The sequence below is a fragment of the Telmatherina bonti genome (assembly GCF_933228915.1).
Source record: "Telmatherina bonti genome assembly, chromosome: 15".
Classification (NCBI taxonomy): Eukaryota; Metazoa; Chordata; class Actinopteri; order Atheriniformes; family Telmatherinidae; genus Telmatherina; species Telmatherina bonti.
This window is the reverse complement of record NC_136613.1, coordinates 22,366,958-22,389,310: the sequence shown is the minus strand read 5'-3', so window position 1 is coordinate 22,389,310 and position 22,353 is coordinate 22,366,958. Positions and strand designations below refer to the sequence as shown.

The 22,353-nt window shown below is 39.6% G+C and overlaps 1 protein-coding gene across 1 annotated transcript in view; it reads right to left on the bottom strand.

Moving 5' to 3' along the window:
* dip2a (disco-interacting protein 2 homolog A) overlaps nucleotides 1-22,353 on the bottom strand; it is an 83,105-nt gene continuing 60,752 nt past the window's right edge. Inside the window, exons 10-38 of the mRNA XM_079253933.1 lie at nucleotides 22,001-22,111; nucleotides 20,909-21,032; nucleotides 20,718-20,827; nucleotides 19,441-19,543; nucleotides 18,822-18,886; nucleotides 16,796-16,889; nucleotides 16,248-16,367; nucleotides 16,006-16,120; nucleotides 15,407-15,546; nucleotides 14,962-15,098; nucleotides 14,521-14,601; nucleotides 8,532-8,659; nucleotides 8,054-8,168; nucleotides 7,696-7,897; nucleotides 7,484-7,584; nucleotides 7,122-7,202; nucleotides 6,854-6,971; nucleotides 6,586-6,707; nucleotides 6,293-6,404; nucleotides 6,085-6,194; nucleotides 5,837-5,967; nucleotides 5,577-5,745; nucleotides 5,112-5,282; nucleotides 3,084-3,145; nucleotides 2,855-2,912; nucleotides 2,678-2,752; nucleotides 2,305-2,479; nucleotides 2,052-2,175; nucleotides 1-1,899 (exon numbers count right to left, since the gene is read on the bottom strand). Of these exons, the coding sequence (XP_079110059.1) occupies nucleotides 1,647-1,899; nucleotides 2,052-2,175; nucleotides 2,305-2,479; nucleotides 2,678-2,752; nucleotides 2,855-2,912; nucleotides 3,084-3,145; nucleotides 5,112-5,282; nucleotides 5,577-5,745; nucleotides 5,837-5,967; nucleotides 6,085-6,194; nucleotides 6,293-6,404; nucleotides 6,586-6,707; nucleotides 6,854-6,971; nucleotides 7,122-7,202; nucleotides 7,484-7,584; nucleotides 7,696-7,897; nucleotides 8,054-8,168; nucleotides 8,532-8,659; nucleotides 14,521-14,601; nucleotides 14,962-15,098; nucleotides 15,407-15,546; nucleotides 16,006-16,120; nucleotides 16,248-16,367; nucleotides 16,796-16,889; nucleotides 18,822-18,886; nucleotides 19,441-19,543; nucleotides 20,718-20,827; nucleotides 20,909-21,032; nucleotides 22,001-22,111 (3,507 nt within the window). The 3' untranslated portion in view covers nucleotides 1-1,646. The remainder of the gene's footprint in view (nucleotides 1,900-2,051; nucleotides 2,176-2,304; nucleotides 2,480-2,677; nucleotides 2,753-2,854; nucleotides 2,913-3,083; nucleotides 3,146-5,111; nucleotides 5,283-5,576; nucleotides 5,746-5,836; nucleotides 5,968-6,084; nucleotides 6,195-6,292; nucleotides 6,405-6,585; nucleotides 6,708-6,853; nucleotides 6,972-7,121; nucleotides 7,203-7,483; nucleotides 7,585-7,695; nucleotides 7,898-8,053; nucleotides 8,169-8,531; nucleotides 8,660-14,520; nucleotides 14,602-14,961; nucleotides 15,099-15,406; nucleotides 15,547-16,005; nucleotides 16,121-16,247; nucleotides 16,368-16,795; nucleotides 16,890-18,821; nucleotides 18,887-19,440; nucleotides 19,544-20,717; nucleotides 20,828-20,908; nucleotides 21,033-22,000; nucleotides 22,112-22,353) is intronic.

The following is a 22,353-nucleotide window of genomic DNA, read 5'->3' as shown; positions in this document are numbered from 1 at the left end:
GAGGATGTGCCATCTCAACAGTCATGGGAGCATAACCGTCTTCTCTTTGTGCTGGAGTGGGCTTCGTCTCATACTGGAAGTAGCCAGTTCACGCTGTTTATTCCCACTATAAAAATGTTCACAAGGGTATTCACACGTCTTCCCACATGGAAATCCACTGCAAATCATTTTTGTATGGAAGAGAAAAGTTCACATATAGACCAGATTTAATCCCAGATTTAGGCTTTGTGTTTGACTTCCTGTCATCTCCACAATTATTAATAATTTACACAAATCTGTACATACTTACAGCAGGCTGGAGCCTGACTTTGACAAGATGTGCACACAGAATAACAACAGAAGCAATGAACAGAGAAAAACCTTTACAAAGTCAATGTAACAAAGTGGGAGGTTACGGTTTATATTAGACACTTGTCCCATATGTTACGTGTGCAGCACATCTTTTTTCTTTTTCTTTTTTTTTTAAACTCTCATTCATCCTTATGGCACTGGAAATGAGGCAACATTCTGCAACAAAACTCAAACCACATATTATTTCAGTCTTCTGCTTTAAAAAACAAATTCAGACAAAAATATTCAAGGGCTGAGTGAATGTTTGGAATGGCTGACGTTAGAATCAAGTATCTTAATCTTAACATAAAACATGAAACACTTTGGGTGCAATAAGAGCAGGATTCATCAAACCTAACCTCCATCTGCATATTCTCACTCCATCCAACAGCTGATGAACTCCAGCTGGGACAGAAACAGGCGTCTAAAAACACTTAAGGCTTCGTCAGCATCCTTTAGCACGCTGCTAACAGACAGCAACAATTTTACTCCTCGCCGTCACTCTCCACTGATTGGCACTTCTGTGCTTTCATTCAAAGCAACCCCATCCCCATCACACATATTGCATGTTGACTGAAAACAATAACTATGTTACACGTCTTAGATAAGAAAGTGTGAAATTAAGTCATCGCATCATTTGGAAGCTACTGACACTACAAACTAAATCACCTTTGCAGGAATGAGGAACTGTGTGCATCTTTGTTGCTGCAACAACATGATCAGAGCTGAATTTGAAGCATCTAGCCGTCATATGAGGACCTGCTTATAAAATAGATGTGTTTCTATGAAAAGCACACGATCTGTAAGCACACAGGAGGGTCCGTGATCAGATCATGGTTTGGGTTCTGCCGTTAGTCGTGTTCTATGGCACAAGTGCACGCTTAACGTTCCATCTTTTGGGGGTTGACAAATAGATGTTAATGGCAGGCTGTGGGATCCCACCAGAACCATCCCGCTGCTCCTGAAGGAGTCAACATTTTAGTTTAATATCCAAAACCCACAACGGTAAAACAGAAATGCCCTTTAAAAGTTTTATTTACTGAGGCAAAAAGCAGCATGAGAAAGACAGACGTGAGGTTTGTGTCAGTTATTCACCTGCAAGAATTTCTCTCCATTTTCTGAGTTTTTGCATCCATATTTGTTTAAAATGTCTCAACAGAGAGAGCAGCACACTTGAATCACTGATACGCTGATGCTGGTCTTCACATACTCCTGTTTCGCCACCTCCTGTACTGTGATAAGACACATGACGGGGGGGGGGGGGGTGTCACGGTGAGGTTTGGTGGAGGGGTGGTAACCCTCTTGCTGCTGGGCCTTCACATGTTGTAAGCCACATATATGGGGTCCAGCTGGTCAGCTAGAAATCCATCTCTGAGGTGCATGCGCTGCTTCTCGCCTCTAGAGTTAATGGGGATGACACCGGGGTCCACCACCACAACCACCCCCACGATGAGGTAGTGCTCCTCCAGGACAACGTTGGTCACCAGGGCCACCAGGTCCAGGGCTTCTTGCTCTGATCCCTCCAGCTCCACCACTACAACAAGGAGGTTGGTCCAAGTGAAGACCGCACTGGAAAGAGGAGGAATGGTTGATGGGAAACATTAGATTTAAGATTTTTAGTGGTGAGAAACCATGCTTCTGAACGATGCTTTGAATATAAAACTGCATTTAATCTAATCTCCAATATTTTAAACTGATTACAGATGATGCGGGTTTCTTACCATTCAGCTATGCTCTTGTGAGAACGGATAACGGAGGTTTCAATGTCGATGGGGTGATACCGCATCCCTCTCAGCTCTAGTGTCTCATCAAGAGAACCCACAACATAGAGGGCGTCATGACGCTCTGAGAAGCAAACACCCAGTTAGCTTATTACTGATGTGAAGAAAGCACATTTACAGGGAGAAGGTAGAAAAGACTGAAATAAAAAACAAAACAAAAAAAAAATATCAAGGGATAACAGGAGATTCTTACCTCCACAGGCATCAGTCAGCTCGGTGCGCCGCAGGAAGCCCAGGTAGCCGGTTCTCGCCCAGACGGTCTGAGTGTCCCCGAAACTCAGCTTGGTGTTGAAGTGGTCAGCGTGCAGCGCCTCCTCACCATAGACAGTGTAGTAGCCGGTGGCATTGTGAGGACTGCTCACCCAAATCTAAAACCCAGATTGAAGATAACTGTTAGTAACCAGATTATTTAACCCTTTCAAAGCACATCGTTTGGTCTTTTAAGCCTGAATGGTGAAACTCTGCTTATATTTTTCAGAAATTCTCAGGTTTTAGACAAGTATTATAAAGGAAACCTTAACTCCTGGGTTATGTGTAAGGTTAAGGAACTAACTGCTGGGGCTTACTTCTCCTAGATGGGAGTCTCCCAAGGGTCCTTTAGTTTCTGTGTTGGCAATGATGACTTTTACACCAGGAAGGATCTGCACAGACAGCTCAGTCTTAAATTCACAGCAACCAAATTTAAAAGAAAATCTTTATTTTGGCAGACATAAAGTCAGAGCTGTTTTAATGTCTATGTTTACCTTCCCAGACTCCATCAGTGGCAGGCTGTGTGGTGACCCTCTCTCAACAAGGCGGACCCTGAATAAGCAGATAAAAGCAAAGTGAGCAATTTCATTTAAAGTTAAAAAAAAAAAAAAATTAGTCACAAAAAGGTTTTTTTTTTTTATTATCTAATTTTAAACATTAAAAGTATAAACAAAACAAGAGAAGTGAGTGTGATGTGAAAACTTCTACAGCGCTGGCCCCTACCGATCATGCCGTAGCGCTCTCATGTCCACATAAACAGTGGTGGGGTCTGGTCCAGCTGTGCCCTGCAACAAAGAGGCAGAAAGAGACATGAGTTCATAATGCATCCCTTTCAACCCTGCTATGACCACTGTATGCGGCCTGGGTGGAGGCGATGGGGGTGGGGGGCTGATTATGAAACAGCTGCTGACAAAGCAGGAGGCAGCCAGAAGCCAACCAGCCAGGCTATGATCTTTAGGACTCAACTATGTAAACACAAACACTTCCTCCATCATCTGTTCTGATGCTGCCGAGGGTAGTAACTGGGAGCTTGTACAGGAAGTTATAAATCAGCTGTAGCGTTTCTCCTATTTTTATTTTTAAAAAAAAGAAGAAAAAAGAAACATCTGAGCACATTTGTTTTGATTAAATGTCTGCAATGCTGCTGAATTCTAATGAAACGTTTATCAAGCTGATATTGATTCCATCTGAGGTGGGATTTGTCAATATTACCGCAGTAAGACTTGTCACACCAAGTTACAATTCCCATCGCTCCGTTGCCAGCGTGTAGACAAAGCACAAGCTAGAAGTCACTATACTGAGGTCTGTGAGGCCAAAGCCAGCAGAGAGGGATGCTTCAGCTGAATGAGTCACAGGATATCAGTCAGCCAAGCAGACATTTCAGCAGGAGAGTATTTGGAAAATCTCAAATGAAACTTCATTGACAGATTAGTCTGTGTAATAAAAGAATAATAATTAAAAAAAAACTACATGACTGATATTTTTTCATATTAAACTATATTCATTATTTAATTCTATGAAAATGGATTTATATTCTTAAAATAAAATAAATGCTAATTATTATGCTAATTATTTTATTGTCAGTGCCTAAAATAAAATCATTACATTTTTCACAATCAAATCAGAAGAAAATGATAACTAAACTGCTCAATGTGAAGTTTGTGGTATATAAGACACGCCCATGTTCACCCTTCAAAAAATGACATCCCAACAGAGTTCATGGTGTCGGCTCTTTGCAGAGCGCCACAGCATCACACCCGGTTAATCCCAGCCGATACAAGAAAGTATCAGCTAAAATAAAAGCAAAGCTGAAACTTGTCAAATGTATGTGACCCGAAGCAAAGCATGTTTAACCATCATGCAAGACAGCAAAAAAAGCAGGTAACACACAGACACGCACACACACGCACAGACAGCAGAAAGACAAACAGCCAGTCTTATCCCACAGTACCTGCTCAGCCAGTTTCCCTAACCTGTTGGGCTGACAGGACAGGGCAGGACAGATAAAAGATATATATATGTATCCATGAACTTGGGACACACTCAGAGTCAGACACACAAAAAAGATAAAACAGTCAAACTGAGACGGTCCAACTGGTCCAAGTGGCTGGTTTTATTAAAAAAAAAAAAAAAAACTAGAAAAGAAATGCATCTATGTAAAGTTCAAGGTTAAAATATCCAGTTACACTGCCTGGCATATAAGAAACCACCATCTAAATTTAAATAAGCAAACAGAAAATGATCTCCTGTTGGAAACATATGACAGTGAATAAAAGTGTTGTGAGAAACTAAGCAACCATACCAAAAGACACATCCCATGGTCATGACACAAAGTTTCTGTTTCAGATGGGTCATATTACTGGTCTACGTCATATAAACAAACAAGTATACGGAGATCAAATACACTGCTAAAAGGGGGGCCTAGAATCATGTAACACATTATTAAAACTTGTAAGGTCTTGAATAACCTTTCTTGAAGATTAAAGGTCTAAAGGTCTTGAATAAAATTTACTTAAAATTAATTTTTAATGCAAATTAAAGTGTAATAATTATGTGAAATAAACATTTTTAAATTTCAAAATAGTTTTACTTGTTAGATTAAACTAAATTATCACTGTAACATGTTTCCCCCCCTAACAGGCACCACATGTGCACCCTTTTCTGTACAATGTGAACTATTCAAACTATCAAAACAGGAAGTTGGAGTGAAAAAGTGTCGATTTGCCAAATTAACCTTCACTGACAACTCACCTGCAGACATATTGCTACATTGACCCTGCAGCCAAATGTGGTGCTGACGGCTCGTGGCGAAAGCCCCAAGTCTTTGAAGATCTTCGAGAAGGACTGGGTGAGGGTTATGCGAGGTCTTTCCTCTGCCACCACCATGCATGTGCGTACACAAGAGAGGTTGACATTTCGCAACTGGATGAAGGAAAAGAAAGAAGCAAAGTAAGGATATGGTTTTATGTCTAGAAAAAAATTTGATCTGAACTCCTGTGGGAGTTATATCGCTACAAGGATCTCACTAGATAAAATTAATTACAACATAATTACATTAGTAGAAAACAAATATATTATATGTGTTGTAGACAGAACCGTAAAGTATGTTTAATCCAAGTTCCCTGACTTTGATATAAAGATCCTGACGCGTTGTCCTCAGAGGGAAAAGGACTAAGTAGGAGGAAAGGTTACAGATTGATGAAAAAACGCACTGACCCGCAGCGCTTCTGTCTGCGATCCCAGGCCTTTGGTGCACATCTCCATAACTGAATATGAGCAGAAGGTGACGCGAACTTTATACTGGCTGACTGCAGCAAGCCAGAGAGACGCATTACTCTCCAACTCCAAAGGAGGAACAAGGATCGACTGATGGCCGGAATATACACTAAAATAGGAAACGTAAAAGCAACTGAGTGAAAATATGCACATAATTTAAGACATTTACCTCATTCATTTGTGAAGAGCTGCTAGTTTACCTGCACAGGCACCAGAGAGCAAATCCCAGGCCGCAGTATGGGTCCAGGCAGATGGCGATCTGTCGGGAGGGGTAGAGCTCACACTGTAGCTTTATAGAGCGACACAAGGCACTGGTGGCAGCATGAGACATCTAGAAGACAGGCACGAGACGGAGACTCAGATGAGCACAGAACGGATACAGAGAGGCTGATAACATCTCTGTATGACAGCTGAACTGTCAACAAACATTACATCTCCTTCAACATACTTTGACTCCTGCTAGGATGCCTGTTGTGGACACGCTAAAGTCCAGGTAAGCTAACATCTCTGGGGTGGGGGGCTTGTACATCTGAGAGATTTTCTTCCTGGGGAGGTCATCTGCAGAAAAAAAGGAGATGAGCAGAACTTTTCCTGTACTCAGATTCACTTTGTTTAGTTAAGCATGAGCTTTGTGTAGCATATAACAAATCATGTACCTGTGTCCATCACCGTGGGCCAGCTCTTGATATCTACCGCAGCAGCAGCCTCTTTGGATTTCAGCAGCTTCATTATTGCTTGGGTTGTCAGGATACACACTGACTTACTGACCTATAAACACACAAATACTACAGTGTGTTAAACTGTTGGCAGAATTGAATGTTTTACCAAATGTGGGAGGACTCAGTCGCTTTAAGTTGTTTTATTCTTACATAGACAAAGTTTGGTGTCAGAAACAAAGATAAGGATTCCTTTTTGAACCTGCTAAAAAAAGAAACAGACTTTGCAATACCTCGACGATCATTTTGACAGTGGGCAGGGTGGTGGCCAGGTTCTGTGGGTGCGGGGGTCTGACAGTGACCGGCACACAGCCAGCATACAGGCAGCCGTAGAAGGTGGCAATCAGATCAACTCCTGCATGCAAATATTACGTCTTTTAGCTGATAAAAATGACTGAATGGAAACTTGGAAAATGAAAACAGAATGGTGAAGGAGTATCTGTGAAACTGTGTCCAAAAACAAAACCCTCAGAAAGAACCAGTAGCAGAAAATGTCTTTACCAGGCGGGTAAACAAGCGCTACATGGTCTCCAGTGTTGAGGCGTCCCATCAGTGCTGCTGCCACCCGTTCTGCTTTCTTATGCAGCTGCAGACAGGAGGCTGTGCTGGCCACTGTACCCTAAACATCATCAAAACACATTTTATATTTATCCAAAGCAAAATCTTCACGTCAACAACCATCCAAAAGTTCAAACTTTAATATCCCCGTTGTTGTTTTATATTGTTTATTTAGTTTGTACTAAATAAGATCTTTGTCTGTGATCTTTACCTTAGCATTGAGAACAAGGAACAGCGGGTGGTCTGGAGTGGCCTGAGCTCTCCACTGTAACACATCCTGTATGTACAGGAACTGCAGGAAAAAGACACAAACAAATTTAACAACGGAGTAACCAAAGTAACAAATAGGAACCTCGCATACATAATGAGTCACTACAGAAATGGTTAAGAATGAAATGATGATGACACTTCTTTCTTTTTTCATACACATGATAAACATAACAGGGTGTAGCTTGTCCTCTCCATCAGCTGTGTGTGTGTCATTCTCTCAAGGTTGGATCCTTACCTGTGGCTGCAGGGTATGTACTCAGGTGCATTATGGGTGAAATGAGAATAACAGTCGATCTTACGTGCCTGGTCATTGTCTTCCAGTTGTCCCACGTCTCTGCCACAGGCTTGTGCAATTCTCTTTCCAGCTACCAAGTTTCCCACTATCATAGAAGCGGGACCAACTTCTGTCCGGCACAAACAGATATGAGAGAGGTCAGCGTAAACAGTCACGTTGTCAGAAAATAATCACAGCAACACAAAGAAATTCTCCTTTTCTCTAAATCTGGCTGGTCTACCTGGCTGTTTCTGTCTCGGCTTGGGAAGGTTTGTGACACACGTGTGGGGGCACATAAGGACGTTGCAGGGGTGCAAAGCACCCTCCAGGAAGCGCTGCTTGGTCTCAGATATGTGGATGCCACCAAGTGGAGCCTTAGGAAGTGTGTTGGCAGGCACTAGAGCCAGGCAGTACACTCCAACCTGGTGGATGCTGTCGATGGCCTGGAAACACACAGGTTATTATGTGCATTAACTTTTATTTATTGATGTCATAAAGCCAATAGTAACAATATAACAGAAAGAAATATCAAAGCTAAAATGGCCTTTGCTAAGGGGTAAGTTTTTAGTCCTTCACTAAATGAACAAAGCGGTCAGTACCTGCAGGACACGGCTCATCCATTGGAAGCTGTCCTCCTCAGAGGCGTCTGGCCTCTGCTCTGCCACCACAACGATCCGCTCATCATGTAGCACAGACACAGAAAACACTGCTATCCTGAAGCAAACACCACAAAGCAGCACTGAATCAAGCAGCACAGTCCAGCACGGTAATGGTCTGAGTGGTTAGTAAATGGTGTGAGCCACGCTGTCTATACCAGGGGTGTCAAACTGCAGTCCTGGAGGGCCGGTATCCTGCAGGTTTTTGTTGTCTCCATGCTCCAACACACACCTGACCGACACTCAAACAGGTTGACAAGTAGCTGCTGGATCCATTGATTTGAATCAGCTGTGTTGGTGGAGGGAAACAACAAAAACCTGCCGGATTCCGGCCCTCGAGGAATGGGTTCTGACACCCCTGGTCTATACAGTCAGTTCAATTGTGTGAAGACACAGAATTTTTATTTCTTTCTTTACTTACCTTCCCCTATACACAAACTTCATGGGCTCTACAGCCAGCGCCGTGGCAACCACATCATCTGCATTATGTCTCCGGCCACTGACCACCATTAGTCCATCCATCTTCCCAACAACAAACACAAGACTGTCCTGGAAGGCAACACATAACACATTATACAACGTTAGAGAACACTTAATGGCATCACAGTTTTAACTAAATGTTTCACATAAAAATTCATGTAAACTGAATAGACAAACGGTTTCCTGAAAATAACGATAAACCCCCACCGAAGTTGTTACATTAAAATATTATTTTTTTTATTTAAAATAAAGAAAAAAAAGTCATCATATGGATTGTTGTAGAGAAAACCTTCCTGAATAATAAAATTGTTCCATTTTAGATCAAGCTTAGAGAACACTTTGGTGTTTGTGTCCATTTATGATTTAAAGAGAGAGCTGCATGGATTTATATCAATATAATGAACTGTTGCAGATTATAGTTGTTTAAATTAGAAGGACATGAGTTACTGCAAAATCCCCACATTTGTCCTGGAGCCCCTGCATTCCCACTACATTCAGACTGTGAAACCACCCAGTTAGTTAATAAAATCTTATTTATGTAGCATCAATCAAGATAAAAAAACAAAAAAAACCAAAACATGAATCATGAAATACTTTGCATGCAAATACAGGACACAAGAAAATATCAAACAAAATCTGTTACAAACCCTGTCATATACATGACATTATTGTTTTGTGTGCTCGAAGAAAAAAAGTAGAAAAATGATCAAGAGCAAATACATGCAAACATACTTTGGGAAGAGATGTGTTCTGTTTCATGTTGATAAATATGTGCATTAGTGCATATCTGAGCACCCATCATATACTGAGTATATCCCTTACACAGACCCCAAAGACCGAGCCAGTCCATATCACAGATAATCCTAATTCCTAAACCCTCTCCAGATTCTGATGATATCCAGACATAACCTACATAATGTGCAGCTCACGGTGCACAGATCTTTGTCAAAAACCCGAGATGTTGGCAGTAAGCTGGTATTATCTCTTCTCAACACAATGACCAGCTCTAATGAGTGACATAGATCACATAAATCCATTCTGATGGAGGGATTAGTAATGTAAACATGCACTCTCAGGACAAATTCTGGCAGCTTTCCTGTCGTGATTTCATAATCAAGTTTCTTATTGGAACAAAAACAAACCTAACGTACAGCCAAGCGATCAACAGTACAACTCCTGCTGTGCAAAATTATTACACCCACCTAAAGGCATTTTATGCCAGATATCTTTGTTGTGTGGAGGCAACATATCATTCAGTGTGACCATCTATGGTAAGAAAGGTTCCACTCATTAAAAAAAATACTTCATTGGATAGTTTTGTAAATCAGTCATCTGGTCGCCATGTTGTTTGGTGCTGCACTGCAAAGCAAGTATCTAGCTGAGGTCAGAGATGTGTGAGATGACATCAGGGTAAAGGCAGGCTGGAGATCTGCCACGTACAACTTTACACAAAAGGGGAGGAATGCTTGGTTTTGCATTTTGTGTTCCTCCCATTTCTATCCCACCTTTCTTAATGTTTGCCTTCTTGTATTTCTTTTCTCTTTTTGTCTTCAAACCACATTTACTGTAGTAATATTTCTTAGATAACCTCTACAAAAACAAAGTTGTATATTTAAGGTGAATGTTTTCTTTTTAGTTTTGTCTCATCATCTCAACCATCTTGTGTTAAAACTGGTAAAATGAAAACAGCCTTTTGTTAAGGCTGAGCTCCAGGACTTGTTTTAAAAAAAAAAAAAAAAAAAAAAAAAAAAAAGAAGAAGAAGCCTGCAGGAAAGATATAATGGGGAACTAAAAGAGGATACAATATGACTATTGTATTTCTCAGTCCCACACTCAGGTAAAGGATACAGAATCAGTTTTATGCCCTTGATCCTAACGAAACTGCTGCTCCATTAATCTCTTCCACCAAAATTCTATACCAGTCTGGAGATGTTTCTGTGGATGCAGCTGATCAGTGGCCATGATGGTGTTCAGCTAACCAATGACGATACAAACACAGCTCTCAGTTTGAAGAGATAGCTGTGTAGGTGAAGCATAAATAAGTCGGTCGTAAGCTCTTCTGAAGTTTGAGACCCCTGACTGAGGTTAAATAACCCTTGGCTCTTTGTGCATCATGTATGCCTGTAACATGTGGACAGAGCTGACCATCTGCAGCATGAACATCTGAACCCACATCTGAATCTTGCCACGTTGTTGTGTTTAACTTTATATATAAGTTTTTAATGAATATTTTAGTGAAACATTTTAAACTGTATTGATGCTATTTTACTTGTATGTACACAACTGTACCAATGCATTTATTTATGTTCTTCACATACTTTCTATTCCCTGCAAACACATCACGCAGTCTAAGTTTTGTTGTACACCAAGCAATAATAAAACCTTCAGAACATAAACTGGCAAGTGGTTAAAGCTAATTACTGCTCTGACATTAAGATGCAATAAAAATGAAGTGGTGTTTTGAGTTTTGCTGCCTGAAACTAACAATGGAGAGGCAAAACTTTCTAAATGAACCAGAACAGATTTATTAGTGTGTGCCTCTCTTAATCCCCGCGTTTGAACGAGCCTAATATCGTGCACATAAGCGTTTCCTTAACAGTTTGAATATCATCAACTACCTTCTGAAATGTAGAGAATAACTGGGAGTACAGAACATCAGTGAGTCTCTGTGCAACTCCTCACACATTACCACAAATTTACTTCACATACCAGTGGACTGCATGTGATTATCACCTTAATGGGTTCTGCCACCGAAACACATGATGTTAAGAACCCAAAGAAGCATGAATGAAAAACAAAATGAGCCACTGGAATCAGATTTTTACATATCATATCCTGCAGGGAGACAACTACACAGATATAAAATGATAAGTTATGTTAATCGTGGAAACATGCAGAGCAGCAACCACTCTGTCTTGTTTACTTGTGTCTGTCAAACAGACTCCAGAGTGAAGTTCATTTCTATTGTTTCTGTAACTCCTCATCACTTCTCACTGATGTATTAAGAAAACAGCTAAAATTTATGCTTGTTCTCCAAAGCTTCAAACTAATCAAATGACCTTTTTCCACAGGTCAAAGTAAGACGTCTGACCAGGCGTTTTATCTTGGAAACGTAGGCAAGGAGTCAAATTAAGAGTTTTAACCAAAACAGTCGAGAATTCATCATGTCAAGTACCATGCTGAAACTTTCACCACTAACCTGCTGACACTGTGAACTGTTCTCACTCAGTAAACAATGCAAGTGGTGCAATAAAGAGTCTAAACCAAACTGTCTGGGATTACTGGACGTTTATAAGGATGAAGTCAAAAATGACCATGTTTACCACAGGAATGCATGACTCTGAAACAAACTGTATCAAAATAAACATTTCACGAAATGCAATGATTAAGCATCAGTCTATTGCAGAAGACAAAATATTCCTTATTTACAGAAGCAGTATCAGATTGCTGAGGGTAGAGTCCAGCTTGTGAGCTGATACTTGGAAAACACGGGGAGCTAATTCCAAGACAAAAACAAACTCTTGTCCTGGCTAAGTCTTGCAACAGTATTTTTCACTAAGAACAGCGATCACTGCCTTCACTATAAGATGCAGACATGGCAGCCAGTACATGGTCTGTTTTTGCACTTATCCCCACACACGTGTAAGCTAGAGGCCAAAATCAGCCTAATTCAACCAACAGGCTGTGTGACATGAGAAGAAGAAGAGGAAAATCTGTCTGTGTATTTATGTGCACACAGGCCTTGTAGCAAGGAAATAAATAAAGAAACAAAAAGAAAACAGAGTCAGGACTCCCAGACGACCATCTCCTCTGACAGAAGCACATGGTCTCCAGCCGGTGGCCAGTTCTTTCTACTCTAAAAAGAAGATGCAGATTGATGACATTCAGCTGAATCTGAACATATTGTTTGTCCTCTTTGACCTGCAGGAGATAAAGCACTCATCTTGATGCAGCATCAGTAACAGCAGGTCAGGGGTCAGGACCCCACTGGGCCCCTGCCTCTTCAAGGAGGGTTAAAGAGATGATCTGTGAAATAGATTTAGATGTTGCAAAAAGGTCCTGGCAGATTTACTGAAGAACAAAGACATCAAAATATTTCAAGATGTTGTTCACACAACCACATCCAGTTATCAATGAACAAGTAATGTTGATCTACCATCATTAACAATTGTCTCATATGAAAGAAGTGTTCCAGTTCTACTGTTGCTGTGGCAACCAGACAGAATGTTTTCTACTGCTGTGCAAGACAAGGTCAATGTGCAGCTACTAATAATTAAATAAATAAATAGAAAAGATCTTTTATGTGTCATGCAGAAAACATCTCTCACACAAACAGCTTAAACACAACAGATCTGACATATTTGGAAATGCTGATATCCACAAAGTTTGACATAATCCATGTGTTTCAGGAACATTTAAGTCCAGGTCTCATTATTCCTCGCATGTGTCTTGTCTTACTCCCATTTCTTGTCTGAACCTTTGAGCACAGACATGTAAATATAACTCCCTTTGTAGCTTTGACTTGAAAGGACTGGATTTAACCTCAGAAAACCAAACTAGATTGCAAATCTTGAGCAAACATAAAGGGTTCTTTTAAAAGAAAACTATTCCCCTCATGGACTTTCTCATTTTTCACTCCATTTCAATACCCATGCAGTTGCCATTCATTCAGTTCATACATGTGGGATTTATTCACCACTTACAATTACACAAAGAACTAAACTAGAAAATTAAAGTATTGACATGAAATTGAAGTGAGCTTCATCACAGTGAGTTTGCATGCAGCTATCTGACACTTGTAAGCATTTTGCTTTCCTGATGACAGAAAGGTGAAGTGTGTGTGTAGATTATGTATGTATGTATATATATATATATATATATATATATATATATATATATATATATATATATATATATATATATATATATATATATAAATATAGATATATATATATAAATATAGATATATATAAATATATATATATATAAATATAGATATATATAGATATATATACACATACTTCACAAGTGCAACCATGCATACTGTTAAACATGAGGTAAGAGCTGATTGGAGATAACATTGTGATAATGTAGAAATGGGCAGCAGTACAGTGAGTTGTCCGATACCCAGAGGCTTGACAGTTTGAACCCTTCATCCCAATGATACTACCAGTGTGTCCTTGGGCAATACACTTAAACACAATTAAACATCAACAGTCACTACAGGACACATCAGACACACAGCATGTGAGCAAAGACACAAACATAACCCACAGGTTGCTGAGGCATGTGACCTCTATGTGAAGAATGTTGTGAAGAGCGCACAAGTATGACGTGAGAGTGCAAATGTGTGTGTGTTATATTAGATGACTGGTCAGCTTAAAGTTGTATCCATGTCATTGTTCATCTTAAAGTGCCAGAGATTCCAGAGAAAACACAGGGTGGAAAAACTCCTTAAAATATCTGGGAAGGGTTGACAAATGGCTTAATGCAGAAATATGATATATTTTAATCCCAACAGTAGCTGCACATGACATAGTGAGTCTTACTTAGGTTTGGCATCTGGGGGGTACTGGTATGATGTCAATTTAGAGAACGAAGAAGGGAGAGAACTTGGTTGCTGCTAACTATAACATAGCTGAGTAAAATCACATGTATCCGCTCAGAAAATGTCTTCTGCTGCAGTCAGAGTAAAGGCCAGTATCACCTCTCACTGCTCAAAGCTCCTTATCAGTAAAACATCTCAGTTAGTGCCCGAGAAAACATCACAGTGATAACTTTAGACTTTGAACAAACATAACATGAGAGACCACATTCATTCATCATGACTCTGGAATGGACCTCATTATTTACATGTTGAAGACTCAGTTATTATTTGCACAAAAAGTACAGAATTTATTGAATAAAAATATTAATGAGGTGTAACCTACAGGTCCCACAAAGCCGAGAAGTGAAGTTCTGGAGAACGGTCTGTCGCTGATGGGAAGCCCAGATGAGGTGAGTGGAATAGTCTGGAACAAGACACAATGCTTTTATAAGCTCATATTTAATAAATCAAAATAGAAAAACATAACTGGCTGTACTAACAATAGCAAGTAAGGATTCTTTTGGCATTATATTTGGCAACAGATAATATTGATAGAGACAAATACATTAAAAAAATATTTATCTTTTGTAGCTTTGATTTTCAAATTCTTAAGTTTAATAAGTTCATTTTAATGTTAATATATCATTATGAACGGTTATTGTTGTTTAGGATTTTTAACTTATGTGCTCTTTTGTTTCAATGCCGTTTTAGGTTCACTCACTGAGCTACATATCACTTCAGAGGTCCAACATTTTATCAAGCAGCCATATAGTAACTCACTTACCTCAAAGATGTTCTTGGTCATGCCAGGGAGACCGTAGTACGCCAAACCAGTGCTACCTGAACTCACACAGATCTCTCCAACCTCGTCTGTCTGACAGAGATAAGGAGTCCCCTCTACTCGCACGACACAAATCAGAGCTGAAAATGCAAAATAGTAACAAGAGGATGTGCAGAAGGTCTACAGAGGTTTAATCATATTGTACAAAACACCTGCTAAAATGCTCTAAAAGTCTGACAAGTAAAATGATCAGTTCAGATTTCTTTGATGTAAGTATCATTTTACTTCAAGTTCAAACAGGGAAAAGTAAAAAAAAAAAAAATCTGTTTTTCAGCAATACAGAAAAAAAATATCAACTATTCCCAATATGAAAACCTCGCTTCTTCATCTGCAGCATTTTAGTCATTAACAGCAAGAACATGTTGATAGGCTGCGCAGTGTTCAGTACCTCCAGGCATGACCTGTCCCACATCCTGCACTGTGAGGACAGATAGTTTCTCCTCGGTGTCCACACGGATCACACTGTGACTCAGCCCACCCATGGACAACACCGCCTTCCCTGGAGGAGGAACGCCCATTTCTGGAGGTCTGCAAGACATATATACAGTAACACAATGTTACAGTACACTAGCATGGAGAGAAGAGACTAATTTGCAGTTATATACGAATCAACTCGGTAGCTTTTTCCCTCATATTTTATCACTAATAATCTGAAACATCCACTGGCTCATCATAAATTCTTAATAAAAGTACCACTAATAATTAAAAATGAAAAATAAAAGAACTTAATCTGAGACAGTGAGGCTTTGTGATTTGCTTTAACAGTTTCTAGACTTTCACATATCCTGTATTTGAAGATTCATGATCAAAATTACCTAATCTCCCCAAATCATGTCTATTTAGAATACCTGACATCAAACAAATAAATCTCCTTTCCTTTCCTCAGGAGCTTAAGGTTGCAAACACAGCATTGCAAGCAAAGAGTACAGCAGTGGAAAAGACTGGCAGTTTGTTTTGCTCAAGTCAGGTGCAGTAACAGAGACTCACCTGCGGATGGCGACAGTCATTGCTTCTGAAGAGCTGGCACATGGACAGATCACCTCAGGTCGAAGCCCACGTGCCTGAAACACATTGAGGAAGGCATCGCAGGAGGATATTGACCCTGCAGTGGCACAAACAGAATCAGTCAAGAAGACGTACAAACAAATTAAATAATTCAAGATTAATGTCTGGTGACTCCATGGTGCTTTATTATTTTTTTTATTAAAGAAGTCACTGCAGGGACTCACATGGGTTAGCTCCATCAGCTACAATCAACATGCGCAACGAGCTCAGACTGATGTCTCTCTGGTCTCTCTGGGCTAGCAGAGACCAGTGCATGTCCCTCGACTTCACTACCGCTACCCGCGCTACACATGGGACAAAGAGAAAAAAAAGGACTTATAATGGAATTATCAAAAGGAAAACATTCATCATCCAGCTTGGAAAACAATCACAGATCCCAAAATTTAATGGTACAGACAGGTGACCTGGAAGCTTTTAAGAACACACACACATGATTGGGTTTTTCAGCGCACCACCTCCTCTTGTTCAGTAGAAAAATCTGAACCAGAAATCAGTTTATCAAAAAACAAATCTATATTTAGTCCATCCATGCATGTCAAAGGTTTTGTGAGAATTTAAACTACTCGAGTATAATACACTGCTTTGGTTTTTCACAGAAAACAGCAACATCCACAAATTTATATTGACTTATACCTAAAGAAACTCATAGTATCATGATTAAAATGCAACAGGCATAGAATATTGATAACAGTCAAGCTGTATTTACCCTCACCTTTGTATGTGTGAACCTTCTGGATCCAGGACAGGGGGTTGACTTTCATCAGGGAGTAGGGAATGCTGATCACATGCATCCGATTCATAACACTCTGCACGAAAACAGGAAAACCTTCGATAAATGTCTGAATATGTTGCGAATGCATTACAACTACTCTACATGATGTCACTATAAACATGTAGCGGGTTTATGTGACAAGAATCTGAACATGTATGAGCAGTAAATAAACTCTGTGGCAGGTTTGATTCCAATAAATACTTTTTTTGTGTGTTAAGAGAAAAATTTAAACATGGAGTTCTCACAGTGGAATCAGTGCAAAAAGCACAAATTATATCAGCAAACTGAGAAGAGAGCTTCCTCTCTTCCAAACTACAGTTTGGTCCAGATATATTTGGAAAGAATAACTCCTTCTGTCATTTTAACCATCTAACAACTTGTTTAAAGTACAATAATTTTACAAAAATCATCTCATAGTGCAGATTCTTAGTGTTACTAAGACATTATTCACATCAGGATTGATTTACAGCTCTCTCATGTTGAAATGCCTTATTTACTTTTTTGGCAAATAGAATTGACAAACTAACATAAATAAATAAATTTCTGCAAATATGCACCCATAATTACTTGCTAGTCCTTCAGAGCAGCTGTCTCCAGCTGTTTGTGAGTCTTTTGTTTTTACTACTCAAATCTTTAATAAATGACATTTGGCTTACTCTGATTTAGATCTGGTAAACATACACAGACACACACACACACACACACACACACACACACACACACACACACACACACACACACACAAACTATTCAGTCATACTAATACAAATAAAAATGACAACATAGCATTACATTCTTTAGCATTTTGCTAATTGCAATATTTGCAATGTAAAAGCAAATAATTTAGTTCCAATATGTATTCTCTCCAGTCGGTGTTTATTTTTCAGGGGTTTAGATGTTCATCCATTTCTAAACTTCCCAGTGTGCTGTTTTCATACATCAAACATTCAATTGTACAACTGGCAATGCTCAGGCTACCTCACAGGTCGATTTGTGTTTTTTTTCTTTTAGTGAACAACTCTGACCGCATGGTGTAGAAACTATTGCTCAACCCACTGCTTGATCAGACACTTAATTCGGCTCATACGAACCATTTCGTATATAAATTGGCAACAGTGAATTTGATGGCTGATTTGTGGATCTGAATTTTTCTATTTCCATCCAGCACAATGCAAATAAATGTGGTGGAGAGAAAAAGGGCTACCACAGTTAAGAAGTAGTTTGTGAAATATAATAATGTTACCCATATTCTGTTTCCTGTTAACAAGCAACGATCCCTGCAGTCAGACTTCACACTACTCTGGTTGAACCGTAGGCTGTCCAGGAGAACCCTTTCACTATCTCTCATCTTTCATTGGATCAAACTGTTGGGTTGGACTAGTGAACAAATCTGAGTGTGTGGCCGTCTAAGTCAATACTGACTTAATGTTTAAAAATTAGCTTCCACCTAATTCGCACACAGGGAAAGTGGCTTGTTAGGTCTTCTGACTAATAAAATTGACACGAAAATCGACATGGAAGATGTGTTTGGGAAGGTCTTTAGTTTATTAGTTAAATACAAACATAACGTTTGGTTAGCTGAGTGACTGACTGAAGAACTGCACTATCTGTTACTTGTGATGGCTGCTTACAGATATGAATATCATACTCATGTTGTAAATCATTTAACCTGCACAGGATAATCCGTCATTTTCTTTTTGCATTTTTGGACAATAAACACTGTAAAAAAAAAAAAAAAAAAAAAAAAACCTTAAAAAACAATTTTCTTCACTTTGCCTACTTTGTTTGATAAGCCAACTTGAGGTATTCCATATATCAGTATAGGAAATAAAAATATTAGAATTGATGTAAGTTCCAAACATGCAATACTGGTCTGACTAAAACAGCAGCAGTGTCCAAATATGATCAGCCCTAAATTGATATTACCATTGTCTTAGGTTTAATAAAGGGTTTGGAGAAAACTTACAGTGAGGACGCCATGCCATAATCCTGCTTCTCGCTTGAAGTCCAGGACATTTGTTATGGTCTCAGCTACACATAAAAAAGGAGATTATGCCAAGATTAGAAAGACAAATAAGATTTAACACATCAATTTTTCACTTCCAGTTACTTCTGTGATGAAGAGGAAACTAAGACAGACTTGAAAACATATACAAAAGTAAGTTTTAGAAACAGATCTGGATGGTCTCGAGGCTACTGGTGCAGTTATTTAGAGCACAACTGGGGCACTGGATGATGGGAAATGCTTTATGTTCTCTTTCATTTTAAGACCTGACCCAGGTCTGACAGACTGAAACACAACCAGCTGAACAACTGCATTCATCAAACTGTAATTACACCTGAGAGGGTACGAGAGCAACCGTACATACAAAGATGACTTATATATAAGAATATATATGTGGTTTGTGGTGGATCCTTTCCATTTCAATGAGTTGTTTGTATAATTATTTTCCTTGAGTCTAATTACGATTCTCATTTAATGCTCTTTCTGTCTCTTTACTTCCAATGTTTTCCTATAAATTTCATATCAGAGAAATGAATAAAGAGAAGAGGAGGGCACAACAAAGTCTATAACTCCTCCTTACCTTCAGTGTAGCAGCAGGCCTGTGTGAGGGCATGACAGTGAGCTAGCATGGCCGAATGTGACACTGCGATTCCCATGGTGCTTCCCTCTTTGCTGGTTTTATACTAGATTCAATGAAGATGGAGAAGAAATTATACGGATTATGTAAGAAAATAAAATAATTAAATAAAGAAATAAATACTAAATGACCAAATTAACCTCATCAAAAAACACATAACTGGATGTCTAGAAATTTTCTCCTCTTAAACTCAGATAAGACTGAAGTAATTCTCGTTGGATCTGAAAAACTCAGAGCTAAATTTTCCGGTTTTGTAATGAACCTGGATGGCATTACTTTAGCTTCCAGTGCTACAGTGAGAAATCTTGGAGTAATATTTGACCCTGACCTGTCCTTTGGCCCACATATTAAGCAGGTTACTAAAACAGCCTTCTTTCATTTACGTAATATAGCCAAAATTAGGGACATTCTGTCTCAGAGTGATGCAGAAAAACTGGTTCACGCTTTTGTTACTTCGAGACTAGATTACTGTAACTCTCTATTACTGGGCTGTCCTAAATATGCCCTGAAAAGCCTTCAGCTGATCCAGAATTCTGCAGCCAGAGTCCTGACCAGAACCAGCATGAGAGATCATATTTCTCCAGTTTTAGCCTCTCTTCATTGGCTGCCTGTTGAATCTAGAATAGAATTTAAAATCCTTCTCCTTACATATAAAGCCCTCCACAACCAGGCACCACTATATATCAAAGACCTCATTGTTCCTTATATACCAAGTAGAGTACTTCGTTCCCAGACTGCAGGCTTACTTGTGGTTCCTAGAGTCTCAAAGAGCCGAGCAGGAGGCAGAGCCTTTGGTTATCAGGCCCCTCTCTTATGGAATAAGCTCCCAGTTAGTGTTAGGGAAGCAGACACCCTCCCCACCTTTAAGACTAGGCTGAAGACTTATCTTTTTGATAAGTCCTATAGCTAGGGATGGTTAGCATCCCTTAGTTATGCTGCTATAGGTTTAGACTGCTGAGGGACATTTCCTGATACACTGAGCTTCTTTCTTTTTCTCTTTATCTCTTTCTTTTACCCCCCCCCCCCAGACTCAACTCAATCTGTTGGTTTCCTTATATAGGCTGTTATGAATTGGCCTTCATTATGTTTTCCCCTCTGTCTGTAAAGCGTCTTGAGATGGCATTGCCGTGATTTGACGCTATATAAATAAAGTTGAATTGAATTGAATTGAATTGAACTTATCATAGGAATTCCACATTGTCTAATGAAACGGCTCTTACCTCTATGTAGGCTATTTCATTACTGGCTTCCCGTAGTGGTGGGTGCCAGTCTTTTGGAGGCTTCACAACATGTTTTCCATCTGTCACAAACCACAGTAATCGTGGCCAGCCTGCAGAGACACAGACATGGAATCAGTTCAAGCCAAATGAAATCGTACTCTCAGTCAAAATGAAAACAAAACAGGCTGTACCTTTGAAAGTGACTACCTCCCCTGTTTGTGCTTTGGGCAGGCCTTTCTGACAAGCGTCGGTGGTCAGTGCCAAAGTGACCCCGCAGCTGCCCAGCAGAAAGCCAATCTGCTGACTTCCTGCATCCTGGGTTTTTTTTTTGTTTTTTGTTTTTTTAAAAGAGGAGGAAGAAGTTTAGTTCCTACTGGCAAACTTTGGCAAACAGTGAGCATCACACAAAGATCAAATATTAGGAACGATCAAATTCAGAGCAAGACTAACTTTGAGAAAATGCATACTGAGAAATGTGGGAACTGTTTAAAAGAAAAGACATCGACTAAAAAAGAAGCCTCAGAACTTTCCACAATAAAGTATCAGCAGGTAAGCAGGAGAGTGACAGCCAATCACGATTAAAATCTCTACCGCTGTGCATCAAACACACATCATAGCAAGAATGAAGCCCATGATCTGACACACACTCACTCATATATGACTGGCTATGCAAATTAGAGCTTAACTCCTGCTGAGCAACCTACACTCCTCAGTCATATTAAACAAACGGGAAACATGGAGTAAGAAGAAAAGGATGGAGGAAAGAAGAGACAGTGGGAAGATTATATGAAAGGAAAGAGGAAACAAAGAGAGACGAATGAGTGATGGGGGTGGGGGGTCAGGGTGAGCAAACCTGTTCTTGACTCCTGAGAACAGTTACCCTGTGGTATAATATTACAACTAAAGCTACTCATCATCTCACCTCAGTCATCATTCATTAATTACAGCACAGCATGAGCCAACAGCATGCTTAGAAAGTGCAATCAAGAGCACACATTAATAGTCATCCTGTGTAATTAATGTGGAAAAATTGAGTTCCGTGTGAGCTGAAGAGTGTGCTGGAAACTGAAACTCATATAGACATTCCCATTTAACACTCCAGAGATAGCATTGCTATTTTTAACAAACAAAAGAATAACATAATAATAATCTGTAGACAGCAGCTGTTTTTAGCTGTTTGACTGAACGTCCCTTTTTATGTTTAAGGGTTCAAAGCCCAGCAGGGGTCAGTAGAGCTCTGATGTGTCACAATCTCAGGAGACCGTGTTTGTATTTGCCTTTACCTTTCTGGTCAGCGGCACTTCAATAGGCACAGGTACCAGCTCTGCCAGGAGACAGCCGTAGAAGGCCACCATGAACATCACTGGGTCATTGTTTGGGAAAACAAGTGCAACCTTGAGGGGATGTCAAAGATAATGTCACAATTTACCAAAGTTCGTATGTATAAATACGATTGCCTGTCTTTTTATAGATATTGTAAAAAAAAAAAAAAGCAGCAAAATGTGCAACAAGTACTGTGGACATAACATAAAATCACATACTGGATCAAAAGCTGAAGATATTGTATTTGTAAATGTAAAAAAGTTCAAAACTGATTGTCTGTGGTGGAAAATGGAGTACTGACGTCTAGCCTTCT